General features: G+C 40.7%; 2 protein-coding genes and 1 long non-coding RNA gene across 3 annotated transcripts; 2 read left to right on the forward strand and 1 right to left on the reverse strand.

Annotated features, from left to right (window-relative positions):
- The first annotated feature begins 119 nt into the window (after positions 1-119).
- LOC126610331 (pentatricopeptide repeat-containing protein At3g26782, mitochondrial-like) lies at positions 120-3,012 on the forward strand. The gene is made up of 2 exons (XM_050278379.1): positions 120-1,638; positions 1,740-3,012. Exons 1-2 carry the CDS (start codon positions 721-723, stop codon positions 2,781-2,783), a joined length of 1,962 nt encoding a protein of 653 aa, XP_050134336.1. The 5' UTR covers positions 120-720; the 3' UTR covers positions 2,784-3,012.
- An 858-nt stretch (positions 3,013-3,870) lies between these two features.
- LOC126611360 (mitochondrial phosphate carrier protein 3, mitochondrial-like) lies at positions 3,871-6,768 on the forward strand. Its single transcript, XM_050279590.1, has 6 exons — positions 3,871-4,372; positions 4,858-5,219; positions 5,333-5,376; positions 5,906-6,120; positions 6,205-6,329; positions 6,420-6,768. The coding sequence occupies exons 1-6, from the start codon at positions 4,067-4,069 to the stop codon at positions 6,478-6,480; spliced, it is 1,113 nt and encodes a 370-aa protein (XP_050135547.1). The 5' UTR covers positions 3,871-4,066; the 3' UTR covers positions 6,481-6,768.
- A 7,008-nt stretch (positions 6,769-13,776) lies between these two features.
- On the reverse strand, positions 13,777-15,884 carry LOC126610198 (uncharacterized). The gene is made up of 7 exons (XR_007618424.1): positions 15,744-15,884; positions 15,563-15,660; positions 15,382-15,479; positions 15,115-15,298; positions 14,342-15,026; positions 14,187-14,298; positions 13,777-13,862 (listed from the first exon to the last, which is right to left on the reverse strand). It is a non-coding gene; the product is annotated as an uncharacterized LOC126610198 (long non-coding RNA).
- Between the last annotated feature and the right edge of the window lie 1,901 nt (positions 15,885-17,785).

Below are 17,785 nucleotides of genomic sequence, written 5' to 3' on the forward strand. Positions count from 1 at the left end.
TTGTTGTAAATAAAGCAAAATCAAAAGAAACATGAACAGTGCCTGCCCTCCCCCCTACTTTAGAATAAGTAATTATTGAATCCCCAGTTCAGCTAAGATTCTCAGACATCTACGGAAATTACTGGCTCTGTCTATCAGTAAATTATATGCACAGCCATCTTGTTTGCTAATTTACATGCTCTGTGCAACTCAACTAGTGCGGTGCTAACGATTTCAGCTTCTCCGATGGTTTTACCATATGGAAATCCACCCAATAACAATATGTAATCCTTCTTCCCTTCTCCAGGTGATGAATCTACTCCTAATTCGGCAGATGCATTTACAGCAGTCCCAAGCGCAGGCCAGTTTGTTGGCAAACATTGAAGAACTGACGTGCAAGTCCATTTTTATTCGGTATTCTTGAGAATGTTCATCTTGTATCAATACTTCTTTTGGATAACACGTTGATACGTTTTATTAATAAACATAGATAACATTAAACCGATGTCATACGAGACCAGAGTTTCTTCACAACAACAGGGGGTAGTGCCGACTTGTATAATTGTAATTCTCACAACATTTGCAAACTCGTTGACCAATGTTTGACTTTGGAAGGGCGGGCAGAAGAGCTTTCTTTCTTGCAAACAGCTCCAAAAAGATCCCACATTTGCAACCAGTTTGTTCGCTCAGCGGGAATCCAAAGCCACGAAAATCCCCCGGGAACGAAAGAATGATGAATGAATGAAGATTTCAAAATCGAGTTTTTGTCGCATCCGCAGGCACCAATATTCGGTCGCAGTTAACAACCTCAACCTTGCAACCTGGTTCAACAAATACGTCGACAAAGACGATGTCGCTTCCTGGAACTCCGTCATTGCCGACTTGGCCCGGAGCGGCGACTCCCTCGAAGCCCTCCGGGCATTTTCGTCCATGCGAAAGCTTTCCCTCAGACCAAACCGCTCCTCCTTCCCCTGCGCCATCAAATCCTGCTCGGCTTTGCTGGACCTTCACTCCGGCAAGCAAGCTCACCAGCAGGCGTTGGTCTTCGGCTTTGAGTCCGATCTCTTTGTCTCCTCTGCACTCATCGATATGTACTCCAGATGTGGTCGATTGACGGATGCATGGAAACTGTTCGATACAATTCCTCACAGGAACGTGGTTACTTGGACGTCAATGATCACCGGGTGCGTCCAGAACGACGATGCCTGCCAAGCCTTGGCTCTCTTTAAAGAGTTGTTGATTGAGGAAATTGACAATGAGGATGTTTCTTTAGATCCTGTTGTACTGGTTTCTGTTCTGTCGGCTTGTTCTCGCGTGTCAAGTAAGGGACTTGCTCAAAGTGTTCATGGGTTGGTGGTGAAGAGAGGCTTTGATGGGGATTTATGGGTTGGGAATACTTTGATGGATGCATATGCCAAATGTGGCGAGCTCGGTCTTGTTAGAAAGGTGTTTGATGGAATGTCTCAAAAGGATTTGGTTTCTTGGAACTCCATGATTGCAACTTATGCACAGAGTGGATTATCTTCTGAGGCATGGCAAGTCTTCTACGGGATGGCAAGGGATGGTGACGTCCACTACAATGCGGTGACGTTGTCCACTTTGTTATTAGCTTGTGCACATGCTGGGCCTCTGCTAGTTGGGAAGTCTATACATGATCAGGTATTCAAGTTTCTCGCAAGCCCTTAATTTCGCATCATGTGGAATAGGTTATTACTGCAGGCTGTCTCTACTAATGCAATCTTTGGTCTTTTTATTTATAGGTTCTGAAAAAGGGCTTGGAAGAGAATGTGATAGTGTCTACCTCTATTATCGACATGTACTGCAAACGTGGGAGAGTTGACTTGGCAAGGAAGGCATTTGATTGCATGAAGGAGAAGAATGTCAGGACATGGACTGCCATGGTTGCAGGTTATGGAATGCATGGCCGTGCCAAAGAAGCGTTGGAGGTCTTCTATAAGATGATAAGAGATGGTGTGACACCAAATTACATAACATTTGTGTCACTTCTAAATGCTTGCAGCCATGCTGGTCTATTAGAACAGGGTTGGTATTGGTTTAATGCCATGAGCCGCAAATTCGGTGTAGAACCTGGAATTGAGCACTACGGGTGCATGGTTGATCTTCTTGGACGTTCTGGTGATCTTAACAAGGCTTATGATTTAATAAAGGGAATGAGGATCATGCCAGATTGTGTTGTCTGGGGTTCGTTTCTTGGGGCTTGCAGGGTACACAAAAATGTGACATTTGCAGAGATTTCTGCAAGAAAACTATTTGAGCTTGACCCTCATAATTGTGGGTACTACATCTTGCTTTCAAATATATATGCCGATGCTGGGAGATGGGAAGATGTTGAGAGGATGAGAGTACTCATGAAGAATCGTGGGTTGGTAAAACCTCCTGGATTCAGTTTGGTTGAACTGAGAGGTATTGTGCATTTATTTTTAGTTGGAGACAGAGAGCATCCTCAGCATGAGAAGATTTACGAGTATTTGGAAAAACTGACAATCAAGCTGCAAGAGGTTGGCTATGCACCCAATATCAGTTCAGTTCTTCATGACGTTGATGAGGAAGAGAAGGAAATGGTCCTAAGAGTACATAGTGAGAAGCTGGCCGTTGCCTTTGGAATCATGAATTCTGTATCTGGTGCGACGATTCAGATAATCAAGAATCTTCGAGTTTGTGCCAATTGTCATACTGTTATTAAGTTGATTACGAAGGTTGTTGATCGGGAAATTGTGGTCAGAGATTCAAAGCGGTTTCATCACTTCAGGAATGGGTTGTGTTCTTGTGGAGATTATTGGTGATGGCTCTGTAAGAAGATGGCGGTTGCTAGGCAAATTTGGCTCGATAAATAGCCTCATTGATAAGGTGTAGAATAGATAGCACGTAATGGCTCTGTAGGAATGTTGTGACTACTATTCATATAATCAGTTTTGGTGAAACTGAATGCCACTTCTGATAAGATTGTTTCTGATTAACAGAAGACTGAGTAAATTATAGATCAGCCTTGATAAGGATTCTTATCAACCTTAACTCATAATCTAATTATCAAAAACACATCATATAATTTATAAAATGTGGTTTAAAAAGTCAGTTTACCGTGCATTCTTCTATGAATAATGGAAGGTATTGAAATTTACCGGGAGAAAGTAAGGGTTTTCTTTCCTAAATCAAAAGGGTATGATCCCTTAACTAGTCTAATGTAGGATCAAAAGGGTATGATCCCTTGACTAGTCTAATGTAGGCGCAAACGAAGTACCGTTTGCAAATTGCCAATTTGTCAAATTGGAAATACCGTAACAATTGAATTTCCCGAGATATGCCTACGAATATGCCAACGAATATGCCAATCCAGCTCCCATTGAGTTGGTAACTTGGTAGCATTCATGCCTTTCTATGAGGGAACAAATGCCAGCTTCAAAATAAAATTAGTAGCCACAATGTTTACTTAATTTCGATGTTACACTTATTCTGATTTTTAACGTTTTTATTTTTGTTTACATGTATATGTAAAATTAAAAAGTATTTTGTTTATAAATTATGATTTGCGATCAAATACGCACAAAATAGAATTATATTGATTATTAGAATAGTTAATTTCGCTCCTCGTCCTCTAGTCGACTGATCTAGACTTTTCCGATTCATAATATCATAAGGGGCAGCTCCTCCTCCATTGAATCGATTCAAATCCTTCCCTTGAAATTTGACCAAACAAACCTAATTTGGTACTGATCAAATAAAAAGGAAGAGAAAATAAAAACCTAGTTTGATGGGCCGCCGGCCCCAATGCGCTTTTTTGGGAGTGAGCAAGCGAAAGGTCAGCCAGGCTAAGTGGAAGAATAGTAAATAAATGCGATCAACAGGGTCATGTCGTAGAAATGACGCGAGGGTTTAGCTAACTTTGGACCAAGAGGCGCATATAGCAAAAACCGGAATCAACAAGGGCAAGAGGAGAGGAGAGGAGAGCCCCATTTCTAACAAAGCATCTGGCAGCGAGAGTTTGGGAGAGAATACCTCTCTTCTTCCATTTCCCTCACTCTCTCTCCTTCTTCATCTCCCAAATCTCAGAGCAATCACTCTCTCTACCATGGCTCTCTCAGATAAGCAGTCGCGTCAGGCTCTGATCCCGAGCTTCCTCTACAGATCCTCATCCTCCATCGCGCTGGAGAAGATGCTCTACGCCAGGCCTAACGGCGGCTTCACGCCGAATGCCACCGTCGAAGGAGTCTCCGCCAGGAAGGGCCTCGTCATTCCGTCGCCCAGCGAGCCCTTGGGGAAGATCGAGATGTACTCGCCTTCCTTCTACGCTGCCTGTACTTTTGGAGGAATTCTTAGCTGTGGTCTCACTCACATGGCCGTCACTCCCCTTGACCTCGTCAAGTGCAATATGCAGGTCAGATCCCGAGATTTTTCTTCTCCCAGCTCTTATCTCTGATTTTATTTCAGTTATGTATGCTTATCATACAATGCTTCTTTTATCTGATTAGATCTGTGCTATTTTTCCTTGGATTTTGCTCGTAACATTTCATTTTTGTATGTACCTGTGTATGTTCATCCAGAAATGTTGTCCAGGTTTTTGGACTGCTTAGGTATCGATTTATTATCCATGGCTCACATATTGGCTGTTAATATTGTATATTTTGTTTCTTAATTCCACTGCATCATGATCTAAACTGGATCTGTATCGATTGATCGCTTTCAATCTGACATTTGTATTAATTCGTTCATTTAGTTATTTAGCTTGTAAGGTCTTTAATGTAAGATGTTTGTTTGGTTTGTATCGGAGACATTTGTGACTTGCACATAGTTCTTACTTCACTTAACGGCATAGGTAGATAATTTGATTGACAATGTGGCTATTATTCGTTGATTTTTCAGATTGATCCTGCAAAGTACAAAAGCATCACATCTGGTTTTGGAATTCTGCTCAAGGAGCAGGGAGTTAAGGGCTTTTTCAGGGGATGGGTGCCTACCCTCCTTGGTTACAGTGCTCAGGGTGCCTGCAAGTTTGGATTCTATGAGTTTTTCAAGAAGTACTACTCTGACCTTGCTGGACCAGAGTTTGCTGCCAAGTACAAGACCTTGATCTACCTTGCTGGTTCTGCATCTGCTGAGGTCATTGCCGATGTTGCTCTTTGCCCCTTTGAGGCAGTCAAGGTCCGTGTGCAAACTCAGCCTGGATTTGCTAGAGGTTTGTCAGATGGACTTCCTAAGTTTGTCAGATCTGAAGGTGCTCTTGGGTAAGTTGTACTGCTTCATCGTTGTATGTGTATTATCACACACAGATGCATGTTTTGTTGCTTTAGGTTTCAAACAAAATTCTGTCGTTAAGATTAACATGTTTCAATTACAGGTTGTACAAGGGTCTTGTTCCACTATGGGGACGTCAAATTCCTTGTAAGTTGGAAAGATCTGAATACATGACCGTTTTTATCTTGATACTCATGTGAACTGCAGCTTTGACATTTCTGTATATGATTTGAAAGGATTATTCTGTTGTACTGTGATGCACCATGCATGGAACCCCTTTTAAACATGAAAGTGATTGTTTCAGAGATGCAATTGATAACCACAAACTTGAAAACTTTAGCTTTGAACTTTTGAGTACCACTTCTATGTCATGTTTAGTCTGAAGTTTGTATGTTGTTCCATCTCTTCTTCTTCCGTGCTTCCGCGAGTTACTTGGATTGTTTGCACAATAAGCAATTGAGGTCATGCTACTGTTGCATTTTTCTAGATTTAGACAGATAGCAAGAATTTTTTGTTGCTGCGTTTTCATTAAGCTGTTTCTGAAACTTGCCAAATAGGTGCTGAAATTATATACTTGGAGTTATGATCTGTAAGCGGTATTTCTCGTTATGGAATGCTTTACTTGAGAACTTGAGAACAAAATTGCATTTACTTATCTACTTGTTCTTTCTTGTAGACACCATGATGAAGTTTGCCTCATTTGAAACAATTGTGGAGATGATCTATAAATATGCCATCCCTAGGCCTAAGAGCGAGTGCTCCAAATCTTTGCAGCTTGGTGTGAGTTTTGCTGGTGGATACGTGGCCGGTGTATTCTGTGCTATTGTATCTCATCCTGCTGACAATCTTGTCTCTTTCCTCAACAATGCCAAAGGAGCAACAGTTGGTGATGTGAGTGCTATGGTTTCTGGACAATGTTTGTTGTACATCTTCATCCCTGCTCTGTTTTGACTGTTTTGATTTCTGGCTGTGCAGGCTGTGAAGAAGATTGGAGTGGTTGGTCTCTTTACCCGTGGGCTTCCTCTTCGGATTGTCATGATTGGAACTCTTACTGGAGCTCAGTGGGGTATCTATGATGCATTCAAAGTTTTTGTCGGGCTGTAAGTCAATCCTTCATGCTACTATTTGTTTTATTATTAGTTCATTTAAATGGATGGTTAGGTGATTTTTGTGAAATTGGTATATTTCAGGCCAACAACTGGTGGTGCTCCCCCTCCAGTTGCTGCTGCTTCTGAGCTTTCTAAGGTGTAAACTGCTGGGTGATTAACCGCATCAACTTCGTTGTTTTTGGAACTGAAAATTTGTCATACGAAATAAGCGTAGGATTGCTGAAGTTGTTTAAATGGCTTCAAAGAGGAGTATTGTTTCTTTTACATTTGGAAACCGGATCCATTTTCCCCCATATTTGACTAGTCTGGTTTTGTGGGGATGGTTTTGCTCTCATCCTCTTTTAAAAGACGTATTTGTAGTTAGATGAGATATGAATTTGAAATTTGATTGTTAAAGAGTAGGCAATAAAAAATCATGTTAGATGGGGTATTTTCGTTGCCATCCCGAAAGGCGTGGGAATTATGACGGACTATTTATATTTCTTCTCGAGGAGAAATTTTCAGGTACCGGTCACATTTGGTGAGCTGGAATTCTTCACTAATAACTGTTTGACATCTGTCATACCACTCAATTAACTGTGATTAATGAATTTCATTGAAATACCTATTTTATCCTTGTATATTCATTTTAGTCGGTTTGCAAATTCGAACATAAGTCATCGATCAATCTATATCTTTTCACCTTTGCCTCATTGTGAAGTTTTGAAAAATTAAGGTAAGACCTTTCTTTGCTATTCTTGGGGGTGGAATCTCATTTTAAGTTTTTAACATTTTTTTAGGCCTCACTATATTTTTTCACTTACTTTCAGCTTAAATATTATCCTAAACATACATTTATTGCTCAATAAACTGTAAAATCGTTTCCAAATGCCTTATAAAGTTGTCTTTAATGCTCAAGGAAAATATTAAAGTTGTCTTTAATACTCACGGTTTTTAGTTGTTAAGCAAATTTGTACATAAATCATCATTCAATTTATTTCTTTTCTCCTTCGTCTCACCATGAAGTTTTGAAAATTAAGGTAAAACTTTCCGTTGATATTCTTGTGGGTGATACCCCATTTAAGTTTTTAACAATGTTTTGGGCCTCACTATTTTATTTTTTTCCCTTATTTTCTTAGTTTTCAGCTTAAATATTATACTTTACATGTATTTATTGCTCAATAAACTGTAAAATCATTTCTAAATGCCTTATAAAGTTTTCTTTAATGCTCAAGGAAAATATTTCGCAAAAACAAAAAATTTGAATTTTTAACAAGAAACGTGGGTTATGCAAATTCGTACATAAATCATCATTTAATCTATTTCTTTTCATCTTCACCTCACCATGAAGTTTTGAAAATTAAGGTAAGACTTTCCGTTGATATTCTTGAGGGTAGAGCCCCATATGACAATGTTTTGGGCCTCATTACTATATTTTTTTTACTTATTTTATTAGTTTTCGTCTTAAATATTATTATATTATACTAAACATACAATTATTGCTCAATAAACCGTTAAACCACTTCCAAATGCCTTATAAAGTTGTCCTTAATCCTCAAGAAACATATTTTGTGAAAAAAAAAATTGAATTTTTTTACAAAAAAAACATGGGTTAACACTTATGGTTTTCAGTCAATTTTGCAAATCCATACATAAATCTTCGTTCAATCTATTTCTTTTCACCTTCGCCTCACCGTGAAGTTTTGAAAATTAAGGTAAGACTTTCCATTGATATTCTTGAGGGTAGAATCCCATATGACAATGTTTTTTGCCTCACCAATATATTTTTCATTTATTTTTTAATTTTTCGGATTAATTATTATATTAAATATACATTTGTTGCTCAATAAATCGTAAATCCGCTTCCAAATGCCTTAAAAAGTTTTACTTAATAGTCATGGACAACATTTCCCTAAAAAAAATAATTTGCATTTTTGACAAAAAAAGTGGTTTAACACTTGCGGTTTTTAGTCGGTTTTGCATATCCATATATAAATCATCGTTCAATCTATTTCTTTTCACCTTCGCCTCACCTGGAAGTCCTAATAATTAAGGTTAGACTTTTTGTTGATATTGTGGAGGGCGGAACCCCATTTTAACAAGGTTTTGGGACTCACTACTACATTTTTTTTAGTTTTCGGCTTAATTATTCTACTAAATATACATTTGTTGCTCAATAAATTGTAAACCCGCTTCCAAATGCTTTAAAAAGTTTTACTTAATAGTCATGGACAACGTTTCACAAAAATAAATAATTTGCATTTTTCGCAAAAAAAAAAACCGTGGTTTAACACTTACGGTTTTTAATCGATTTTGCAAATTCATACATAAATGATCGTTCAATCTATTCCTTGTCAACTTCGCCTCACCATGAAGTTTTGAAAATTAAGGTAAGACTTTTCATTGAAATTCTTGAGGGTGGACCCCACTTTAAGTTTTTAACAATGTTTTGGTCCCCACTACTATATTTTTCACTTATTTTCTTAGTTTCCGGCTTAAATATTATTCTAAATATACATTTATTGATCAATAAACCATAAAACCACTTCTAAATGCCTTATAAAGTTTTCCTTAGAGCTTAAGAAAAATATTTTGTGAAATAAAAAAATTTGAATTTTTAACAAAAAACGTGGGTTAACACTCACGATTTTTAGTCGGCTTAACAAATTCGTACATAAATCATCGATCAATCTATTTCTATTCACCTTCACCTCACTGTGAAGTTTTGAAAATTAGGGTAAGACTTTCCGTTGATATTCTTGAGGATAGAATGTAAGATCCTACATCGACTAACGGAGAGAGGGTGATGTGCCTTATATGTACATGCCCACCTCCCTATAGCAGGAGGCCTTTTGGGAACTCACTAGCTTTAGGTTTCATCAAAACTCCGAAGTTAAGCGAGTTTAGGCGAGAGCATTCCTAGGATGGGTGACCCACTGAGAAGTTCTTGTGTCAGTTTCCAGAAACAAAACCATGAGGCAATGGTAAGCCCAAAACGAACAATAACGTGTTATGGCAGAGCCGAGACTGGGATGTGACAATGAATCCCATTTGACAATGTTTTTGCTCGCTACTATATTTTTTTCACTTATTTCTTTAGTTTTCAGCATACTAAACAAACATTTATTACTCAATAAACCGTAAAACCACTTCTAAATGCCTTATAAAGTTATCCTTAAAGGTCAAGGAAAATATTTTACGAAAATAAAAAATTTGAATTTTTAACAAGAAAAGTGGGTTAGCACTAACGATTTCTAGTTGTTTTGCAAATTCGTACTTGAATCATCGTTCAATATATTTCTTTTCACCTTCATCTCATTGTGAAATTTAAAAAAAAAAATCAAGGTATGACTTTTCATTGATATTCTTGAGGGTGGACCCCATTTTAAGTTTTTAACAATGTTTTGGTTCTCACTACTATATTTTCCACTTATTTTCTTTGTTTCGGCTTAAATATTATACTAAATATGCATTTATTGCTCAATAAATCGTAAAATCGCTTCTAAATGACTTATAAAGTTTTTCTTAATGCTGAAGAAAAATATTTCGTGAAAATAAAAAAGAATTGAATTTTTAACAAAAAACGTGGGTTAACACTCATGATTTTTAGTTGGCTTTGCAAATTTGTACACAAATCATCTTTAAATCTATTTCCTTTCACCTTCACCTCACTGTGAACTTTTGAAAATTAAGGTAAGACTTTCCGTTGATATTCTTGACGGTAGAACCTCATATGACAATGTTTTGGGCCTTACTACTATATTTTTTCACTTATTTTCTTAGTTTTCAGCTTTGTTTGTACCATACTTGACCAATCCCGAAACTACCGAGCACCGGCCAACGCTATACTGTCAAGGACCCAGAAGAGTTCCCCTCCGACCAGGAGGCCAATCACTACTCGACACGTGTCAAGATTAGAAGCCAATCAGAGCGCAGCACGTGTCAACATCAAGAACCAATCATAACATGACACATGTCAATGTGACAAAGCTACAAGTTTTTCTATAAATAGGGGTCATTCCCCCACAATATTGCCTAATGCCATTTTGTGTTAAATCATTCACAAGAACTCACTAAATTGAGAGCATGATCCTTTGTACTTGTGTAAGCCCTTCACTACTAATAAGAACTCCTCTACTCCGTGGACGTAGCCAATCTGGGTGAACCACGTACATCCTGTGTTTGCTTCTCTGTCTCTATTCATTTACGTACTTATCCTCACTAGTGACTGAAGCAACCAAGCAACCAAGCGAAGGTCACAAAACCTGACACTTTCTGTTGTACCAAAGTCTTCGCTGATTTTGTGCATCAACATTTGGCGCCGTCTGTGGGAAACGACACTTATTCCTACTCTCTTCAGCTGTGTCAAGCTGGTTTCTATCATTCGTACACTTTCTTTTGATCAGGCATCCCTCTCCAACATGGGAAGCGAAGGAAGCCACAGCACACAGAATGACACCCCCCTTGCACATAGTGCGAAACAACGAAAGAAGGAAGGAAAACGAGTTCTTCTTCAAGCTAAAGTCGATGAGTTGGAAGCTCAGAACAACAAGATAGCAATGAGGAATGAGGTCCTCCAGGAGCAATATGAGAAGCTCTTCGAGACACTCCACAAAGCTAGGCAAGCTCAGACACGCGAGCTTGTTGCCCCCGTGGGAGAGCTTGTTGCCCCCGTGGAAGTCAACCATCAACTGGGTGCCCTCCAACATGGAGGGTCACATGCATTCGACATAGATATCCCTGATAGGGAACAGATTACCCCTCGACTTGATAATCAACATGAGGCTTCTCTTAACCCAGTTGCTTCGACCCGAACCATGAGAAGTGGAGGGAGACACCTCTTTGCTGAAGGGGCAGAAGGATCGAAAGCCGTATTTCGCGATTGTCGGGATTTCCTGAAGCAACGTCGAGAGAATTCCATCCATATAAGCTCAAAGATCAATGACCCAAGGATTTCTGAGAGACTCGGTCCCCTGCCACGGCCCAAGCCGGCCACCAATTTGGGGAAGGGGCAACAAGTCCTAGAGAGACATGAGGGTACAGGGGACTCAGAGGTGTTCCGACAGACATACCCTGGAAGCCAGTACAGCGAGTCCAGGGAAAAATCACATGCCCTTGATCAAACCTTCCTAATTCCAATAGGAGATGGAGATTTACGAAAGAAAGCTCCAGTGACACATAACTCCGCTCAGGACCCCCTTGTCCTACAACTTCTTGAGGAAGTAAACAAGTTGAAGGCTGAACGTCAGGCTGAAATACCTGACTGGAACCAACCCAGGCCTGGCCCTCTTACAAGGAGGATCCTCAACACCCCCCTTCAAGCAAAGACAAAGCAAAAGCTTGGCTTGCAACTTTATACTGGAAAAGAGGACCCGATTGAGCACCTTAACCTCTTTGAGTCCACCATGGCATACCGGATGCACACCGACGAAGAGCGATGTCTTCTCTTCCCCTCCACCCTCTCTGGCAGAGCTCTAAATTGGTATTGTCGTCTTACACCTGAGACGGTAGACTCATTTGAGGAATTGAGGAAACTATTTGTTTCCCAACACATTTTCCAAACCGATCGCTTGCACTCTGCAGATGACCTGTACACTATCCGCCAGAAGCCAGACGAGTCATTACGTATGTATGCTGGCCGCTTCAGCCATGAATACTCCCGGTGTGCCGAGGCAGACGACAAGACTGCCCTCAAAGCCTTCACGGCAGGCCTACGTGATTGTTTCTTTAAATACATGATCAATGCCAATACTTGGAAGACTTACTCTGAGGTGATGGCGCAGGCTTATAACCATGCCTCCGCCGAGGCAAAGACATATCAGGAGAAACCCCCTACAACCATCCTTTATCAACAAGTGGGAGGTGGAAGCCAGACTCACCTAAATGAGAAGACCTCGACTTTCCAAACAGCAGTGGCACCTCCCCATGCCTTGCATAATGCTTCACCGAATCAACAGACATATCAATTTCAAGGCAAGAGGAAGGATTTCCATCCTCACCACTCTCCTTTCAGTAAAAAGAGTAAGGGACACTATCCCGATAACCAAGGGTATCGCCACAATAGCGCTCGCCCCCAGGCAGTCAATGCAGTGGGTCAAACCCGCGTCAAGGGTATCGCCACAATAGCGAGGTTTTAGCCTGCCATACTTAAGGTGTCTTAAGCCTGCCGAGGCGGAAATCGTCCTTCGGGAAATACATGAGGGAGTCTGTAGAGATCATGCTGGATCTCGGTCCCTAGCACACAAGACTTTTTCGCCAAGGATATTACTGGCCAACACTCCACCAGGATGCCATCAAAGTATCCCGCTCATGTGACAAATGTCAACGATATGCAACTATTCCTCATTCCCCTCCAGAGCCTCTTACTCCTATGATCAGCCCTTGGCCCTTCGCCCAGTGGGGACTTGATTTGATCGGCCCAATGCCGGCAGGGAAGGGCAAAGTCTGTTACGCAGTCGTTGCAGTGGACTACTTCACAAAGTGGGCCGAAGTAGAACCCTTGGCAACCATTACTGAGGCAAAGATAGAAGACTTCGTGTGGAAGAACATCCTTTGTAGATTCGGCATTCCCAATGCGATAGTCACTGACAATGGGCGACAGTTCGACAACAAGAAGTTCAGGTTGTTCTGCTCTAAGTTCAACATCAACTTATGCTTTGCCTCTCCAGCTCATCCCCAGTCTAATGGACAAGTTGAGGCCATCAACAAAATAATCAAGCGCACTTTGAAAACCAGCTTGGACAAAGCTAAAGGTTGTTGGCCAGAATTTGTACCCCAAGTTCTTTGGTCATATCGCACTTCATATCGGACTTCAACAGGAGAAACTCCATTCTCACTTGCCTTTGGCACAGAGGCGGTTGTCCCTGTTGAGCTCGAGCAAGCAACATTCCGAGTCCAGAACTACATTCAAAGTGAAAATGACAAACAACTCACCCTCAACTTGGATTTAGTCGAGGAACACAGAAACCAAGCTCACTTGAGGAATGTCGCCTACAAGCAGCGCATCTCCAACTATTATGACTCTAGGGTCAAGCCTCGTTCTTTCAAAATAGGAGACTGGGTCTTAAAGAAAAGATTACTCTGCGACAGAGTCCCGAGTGAAGGCACACTTAGTCCAAACTGGGATGGACCGTATGAAGTCATTGGCATCAGTCGCCCTGGCTCTTACACACTTAGAAGCTCTGATGGCAAGACCCTTGGCCATCCATGGAACGCTGATCACTTGAAGTACTACTACAAATAGACTCACGATGTACAAGTGTTAAGCTATAGCCGTTCGGCATCCTATGTAATGAAGGCCATTTGGCAATGAATTCAATAAAGAGGTAATTTAGCCAACTCAGCCTTCACTCTTTTACATTCATAGCAAGCGATGCCAGAACCCTTCTCAATCAGAAAGCAATCCGTCTTCCACAGTCACTACAAAACAAGCAAATGAAGACCGTGTCAAGCGCCAAAAAAAAAAAAAAAAAAAAAAAAACAACTTCATCCAAAAAGCTTCACCCGAAAAGCTTCACCTCCAAAGCTTCACCCACAAAGCTTCACCTAAAAAGCTTCACCCAAAAAGCTTCACCCAAAAAGCTTCACCTAAAAAGCTTCACCCAAAAAGCTTCACCATCAAAGCTTCACCTAAAAAAGCTTCACCCAAAAAGCTTCACCCGAAAAGCTTCACCTAAAAAGCTTCACCCGAAAAGCTTCACCTCCAAAGCTTCACCCACAAAGCTTCACCTAAAAAGCTTCACCCAAAAAGCTTCACCATCAAAGCTTCACCTAAAAAGCTTCACCCAAAAAGCTTCACCTAAAAAGCTTCACCCAAAAAGCTTCACCATCAAAGCTTCACCTAAAAAAGCTTCACCCAAAAAGCTTCACCTAAAAAGCTTCACCCAAAAAGCTTCACCATCAAAGCTTCACCTAAAAAGCTTCACCCAAAAAGCTTCACCTAAAAAGCTTCACCCAAAAAGCTTCACCATCAAAGCTTCACCTAAAAAAGCTTCACCCAAAAAGCTTCACCCGAAAAGCTTCACCTAAAAAGCTTCACCCAAAAAGCTTCACCCGAAAAGCTTCACCTAAAAAGCTTCACCCACAAAGCTTCACCTAAAAAGCTTCACCCAACAAGCTTCACCCGAAAAGCTTCACCTCCAAAGCTTCACCCACAAAGCTTCAACACCAAAGCTTCACCTACAAAGCTTCAACACAAAACCTTGCTCCAAATAAACAAATTTTGTTCACAAAACCCAAGATGCCCTTGAACTTGTACAAAAACACTTGGGTAAACATAAACATTTTTTGTTTTACACCCACAAGGGCCCAAAATTTTCCTTCTTATTTATTCACTTATATATGTTCCCAAACATATTATAATAGATCCAACAACAAGCCAAAGTCCCAAATTTCATAATGGACAAAAGTACAAGCAATTCATCAATAATGAAGGTGCTACAAAAATTGGAATCTGCCCCAAAATAGAAATCCAACCCAAGAGACTTTTTCTCTCTCTCCCTCTTCCGCCTCCTTTCATCTATCAAATTTCTGCAACCTCTGCTCTTCTCCAATGGAGCTGAATTTTGGACACCCTATAGTTCTTGAGCATATGAACAACTTTCAAGAAGGAACCATTTCTGTTTGAGCGACGGAAATTAAAGTGTTGAAGCTCCAAACATGATAGTCGGCTTCTTGCAGATTTCGAAGCTGTTGTGATGTTTCGCAGATCTGGAAATATTTAACCGTTAGTTCATCCTGAATTTTTGATATGTTATGAAAGAGTCGATGAGGAACAACTTCAATGAAGAAAGCATACCGATCTGAACAAGAGAAAATGGAGTTTCGAAGCTCACAACAAATCTGACGGGTTGACAGACAAATAATAACCAGTCATTCATCATACCGAATTTCTTGAGTTATACAGCTCCGAGGGATCTCAAATTTGGATATGTTGTAGTTCACAAGCTGAGGAACAACTTCAATGAAGAAAGCATACCGATCTGAACAAGAGAAAATGGAGTTTCGAAGCTCACAACAAATCTGACGGGTTGACAGAAAAATAATAACCAGTCATTCATCATACCTGAGTTTCTTGAGTTATACAGCTCCGAGGGATCTCAAATTTGGATATGTTGTAGTTCACAAGCTGAGGAACAACTTCAATGAAGAAAGCATACCGATCTGAACAAGAGAAAATGGAGTTTCGAAGCTCACAACAAATCTGACGGGTTGACAGAAAAATAATAACCAGTCATTCATCATACCTGAGTTTCTTGAGTTATACAGCTCCGAGGGATCTCAAATTTGGATATGTTGTAGTTCACAAGCTGAGGAACAACTTCAATGAAGAAAGCATGCTGATCTGAGCAAGAGAAAATAGAGTTTCAAAGCTCACAACAAATCTGACGGGTTGACAGACAAATGATAAACAGTCACTCATCATACCTGGATTTCTGGAGTTGTACTGCTCCGATGGCTCTCCAATTTGGATATGTTGTAGTTAAGGAATTAACGAACAACTTTCATGAAGACAACTTTGTGATTCGACCTACAGATGATGGTGTTATGTTGAAAAACAATTCCGGTTGTTAGGGGAAATGAAAAACAATTCCACCAAAGAAACATCATTATGATGTTTCATCATTATGGTGTTTTCATCATTATGATGCTTTCATCATTGTGATGCTTCCATCATTGTGATGCTTCCATTATGATGTTAATGCACCAACGGTTACACCTTCTGCAATTCCACTTATTCGGGCCTAGCAACCTTCATCAACAAAATCTATGAAGAAAAAGTCCGGGGCTACCACTTAGAAAACAAAAGAATGAAGTTTTGGTACTTACGACATGGACTATTAGCAAGACACCTCATTCGTCAACTCCCTCGACTAGAGACTTGGGGGACTCCCACCATATGCTACTACGCCTTGGTACTCAAAAGTTCGTGACTACTCAGTGACTTGGATTTTTCAAGTCTCCAACCGAGAAGTTTTCCTCACTCGGGAAATTAAGGGAACACTACCTCAAACTACATGCTTCACTCACAAAGCTTCAACAATACAGGTTTCAACAAAAGCAAAAATTCAAAGAACTTTATGAAGAAGGCTTTGGTGTATTTAACACAATATGTTGAAATGAAGCAAAGCTTATTTATTAATATTTTCGATAAGCCACAAATATGTACATATACATGAGTCAAAATAAACAAACAAAAGGGAGCCTTCACAAAGGTTGCTTAGGGGAAGTCTCAGCAGTCGGTAGAGCCCCAGAAAGAGAAAGCACCGGAGGGTGGTTATCCGGAGCCTCAGTACTTGACAAAACCCCAGAAGGAGGAGGCATTGGAGGTTCATCATTTGAAGCTTCATTACCAGGTACAGCCCCAGAGGACGAAGGCAATAAATGCCTTTGGAACAAACCCACAAACCGCTGATGATCAAGTAAAACCTTACCATCAGATTCCTTCATCTGGTCAAGCTTCCTCTTCATGTTTGTAGCATAGTCATGGGCGAGCCGGTGCAACTGCTTATTCTCATGCTTGAGCCCTCTAATCTCCTGTTTGAGACTCATCACTTCAGCAGCCAATGATTCAACTTGGCGGGTTCTAGCAAATAGGCGTTGGGCCATATTAGACACAGAACCTGCACACTGAACACTAAGAGCCAGAGAGTCCTTAACAGCCAACTCATCAGACCGTTTGGAAAGTAGTCTGTTATCTTTGGGAGTGAGAAGGTTCCTGGCCACCACTGCAGCGGTCATATCATTCTTCATCACAGAATCCCCAACGGTAAGAGGACCAGTAGGGGATATGAAGGATGGGCGCCATATGTTGTCTGGAGAAGGCATGGCTGTCTCTTCTCCAAGGTTCAAGTCAAAACGACGGTCGGAGGGTCCAGACATTTTCAAATGTGTTGAAGAAGGAAGAGGTCAGACAAATCAAGATCTTAGAAGTGCAAGAAATGAGCTTCTACTGGTAGAGATTCAAGTGTGCTGTGGAACTTAATGCCAGCCTCTATAAAAATCTGCACTCGACGGAGCTTCAGAAATCGAAGAGGCGTTTGCTTTCTCAAAAGCTGGGCTGCTCAGAGACCACGAGGGCCGATCTCAGAAATCGAAGAAGCACCTGCTTTTGCAGCCTCATCAGCACCTGTCACATGCACAATCAGCTTTGCGGAAATTACGGGCAATCTGTCGAAGATTTCTGGTGAAGTAGAAAGCACGTGAATCTTACTGATCAATCACCGCTCTCCATATGCACCATCAACTCCTCGGGTACCACATATAACTTTGTCAAAGATCTCTGACAAAGTTTAGGCACGAGAATTTCGAAGTGCCAGCTACCCTACTATTACCCATAAGGGTAAAGGAACAGCACCACTGCTTGACAACTGGAAAGTCCCTATGTGTGTCGACCTCCGTGTTTTGTGGCAAGACAGGTTGGCAAGAACGACCAACCTTTACTCACATTCGAGAAAAGACTCCCAACA

This window comes from Malus sylvestris, chromosome 17, assembly GCF_916048215.2.
Source record: "Malus sylvestris chromosome 17, drMalSylv7.2, whole genome shotgun sequence".
In the NCBI taxonomy this organism is placed as follows: Eukaryota; Viridiplantae; Streptophyta; class Magnoliopsida; order Rosales; family Rosaceae; genus Malus; species Malus sylvestris.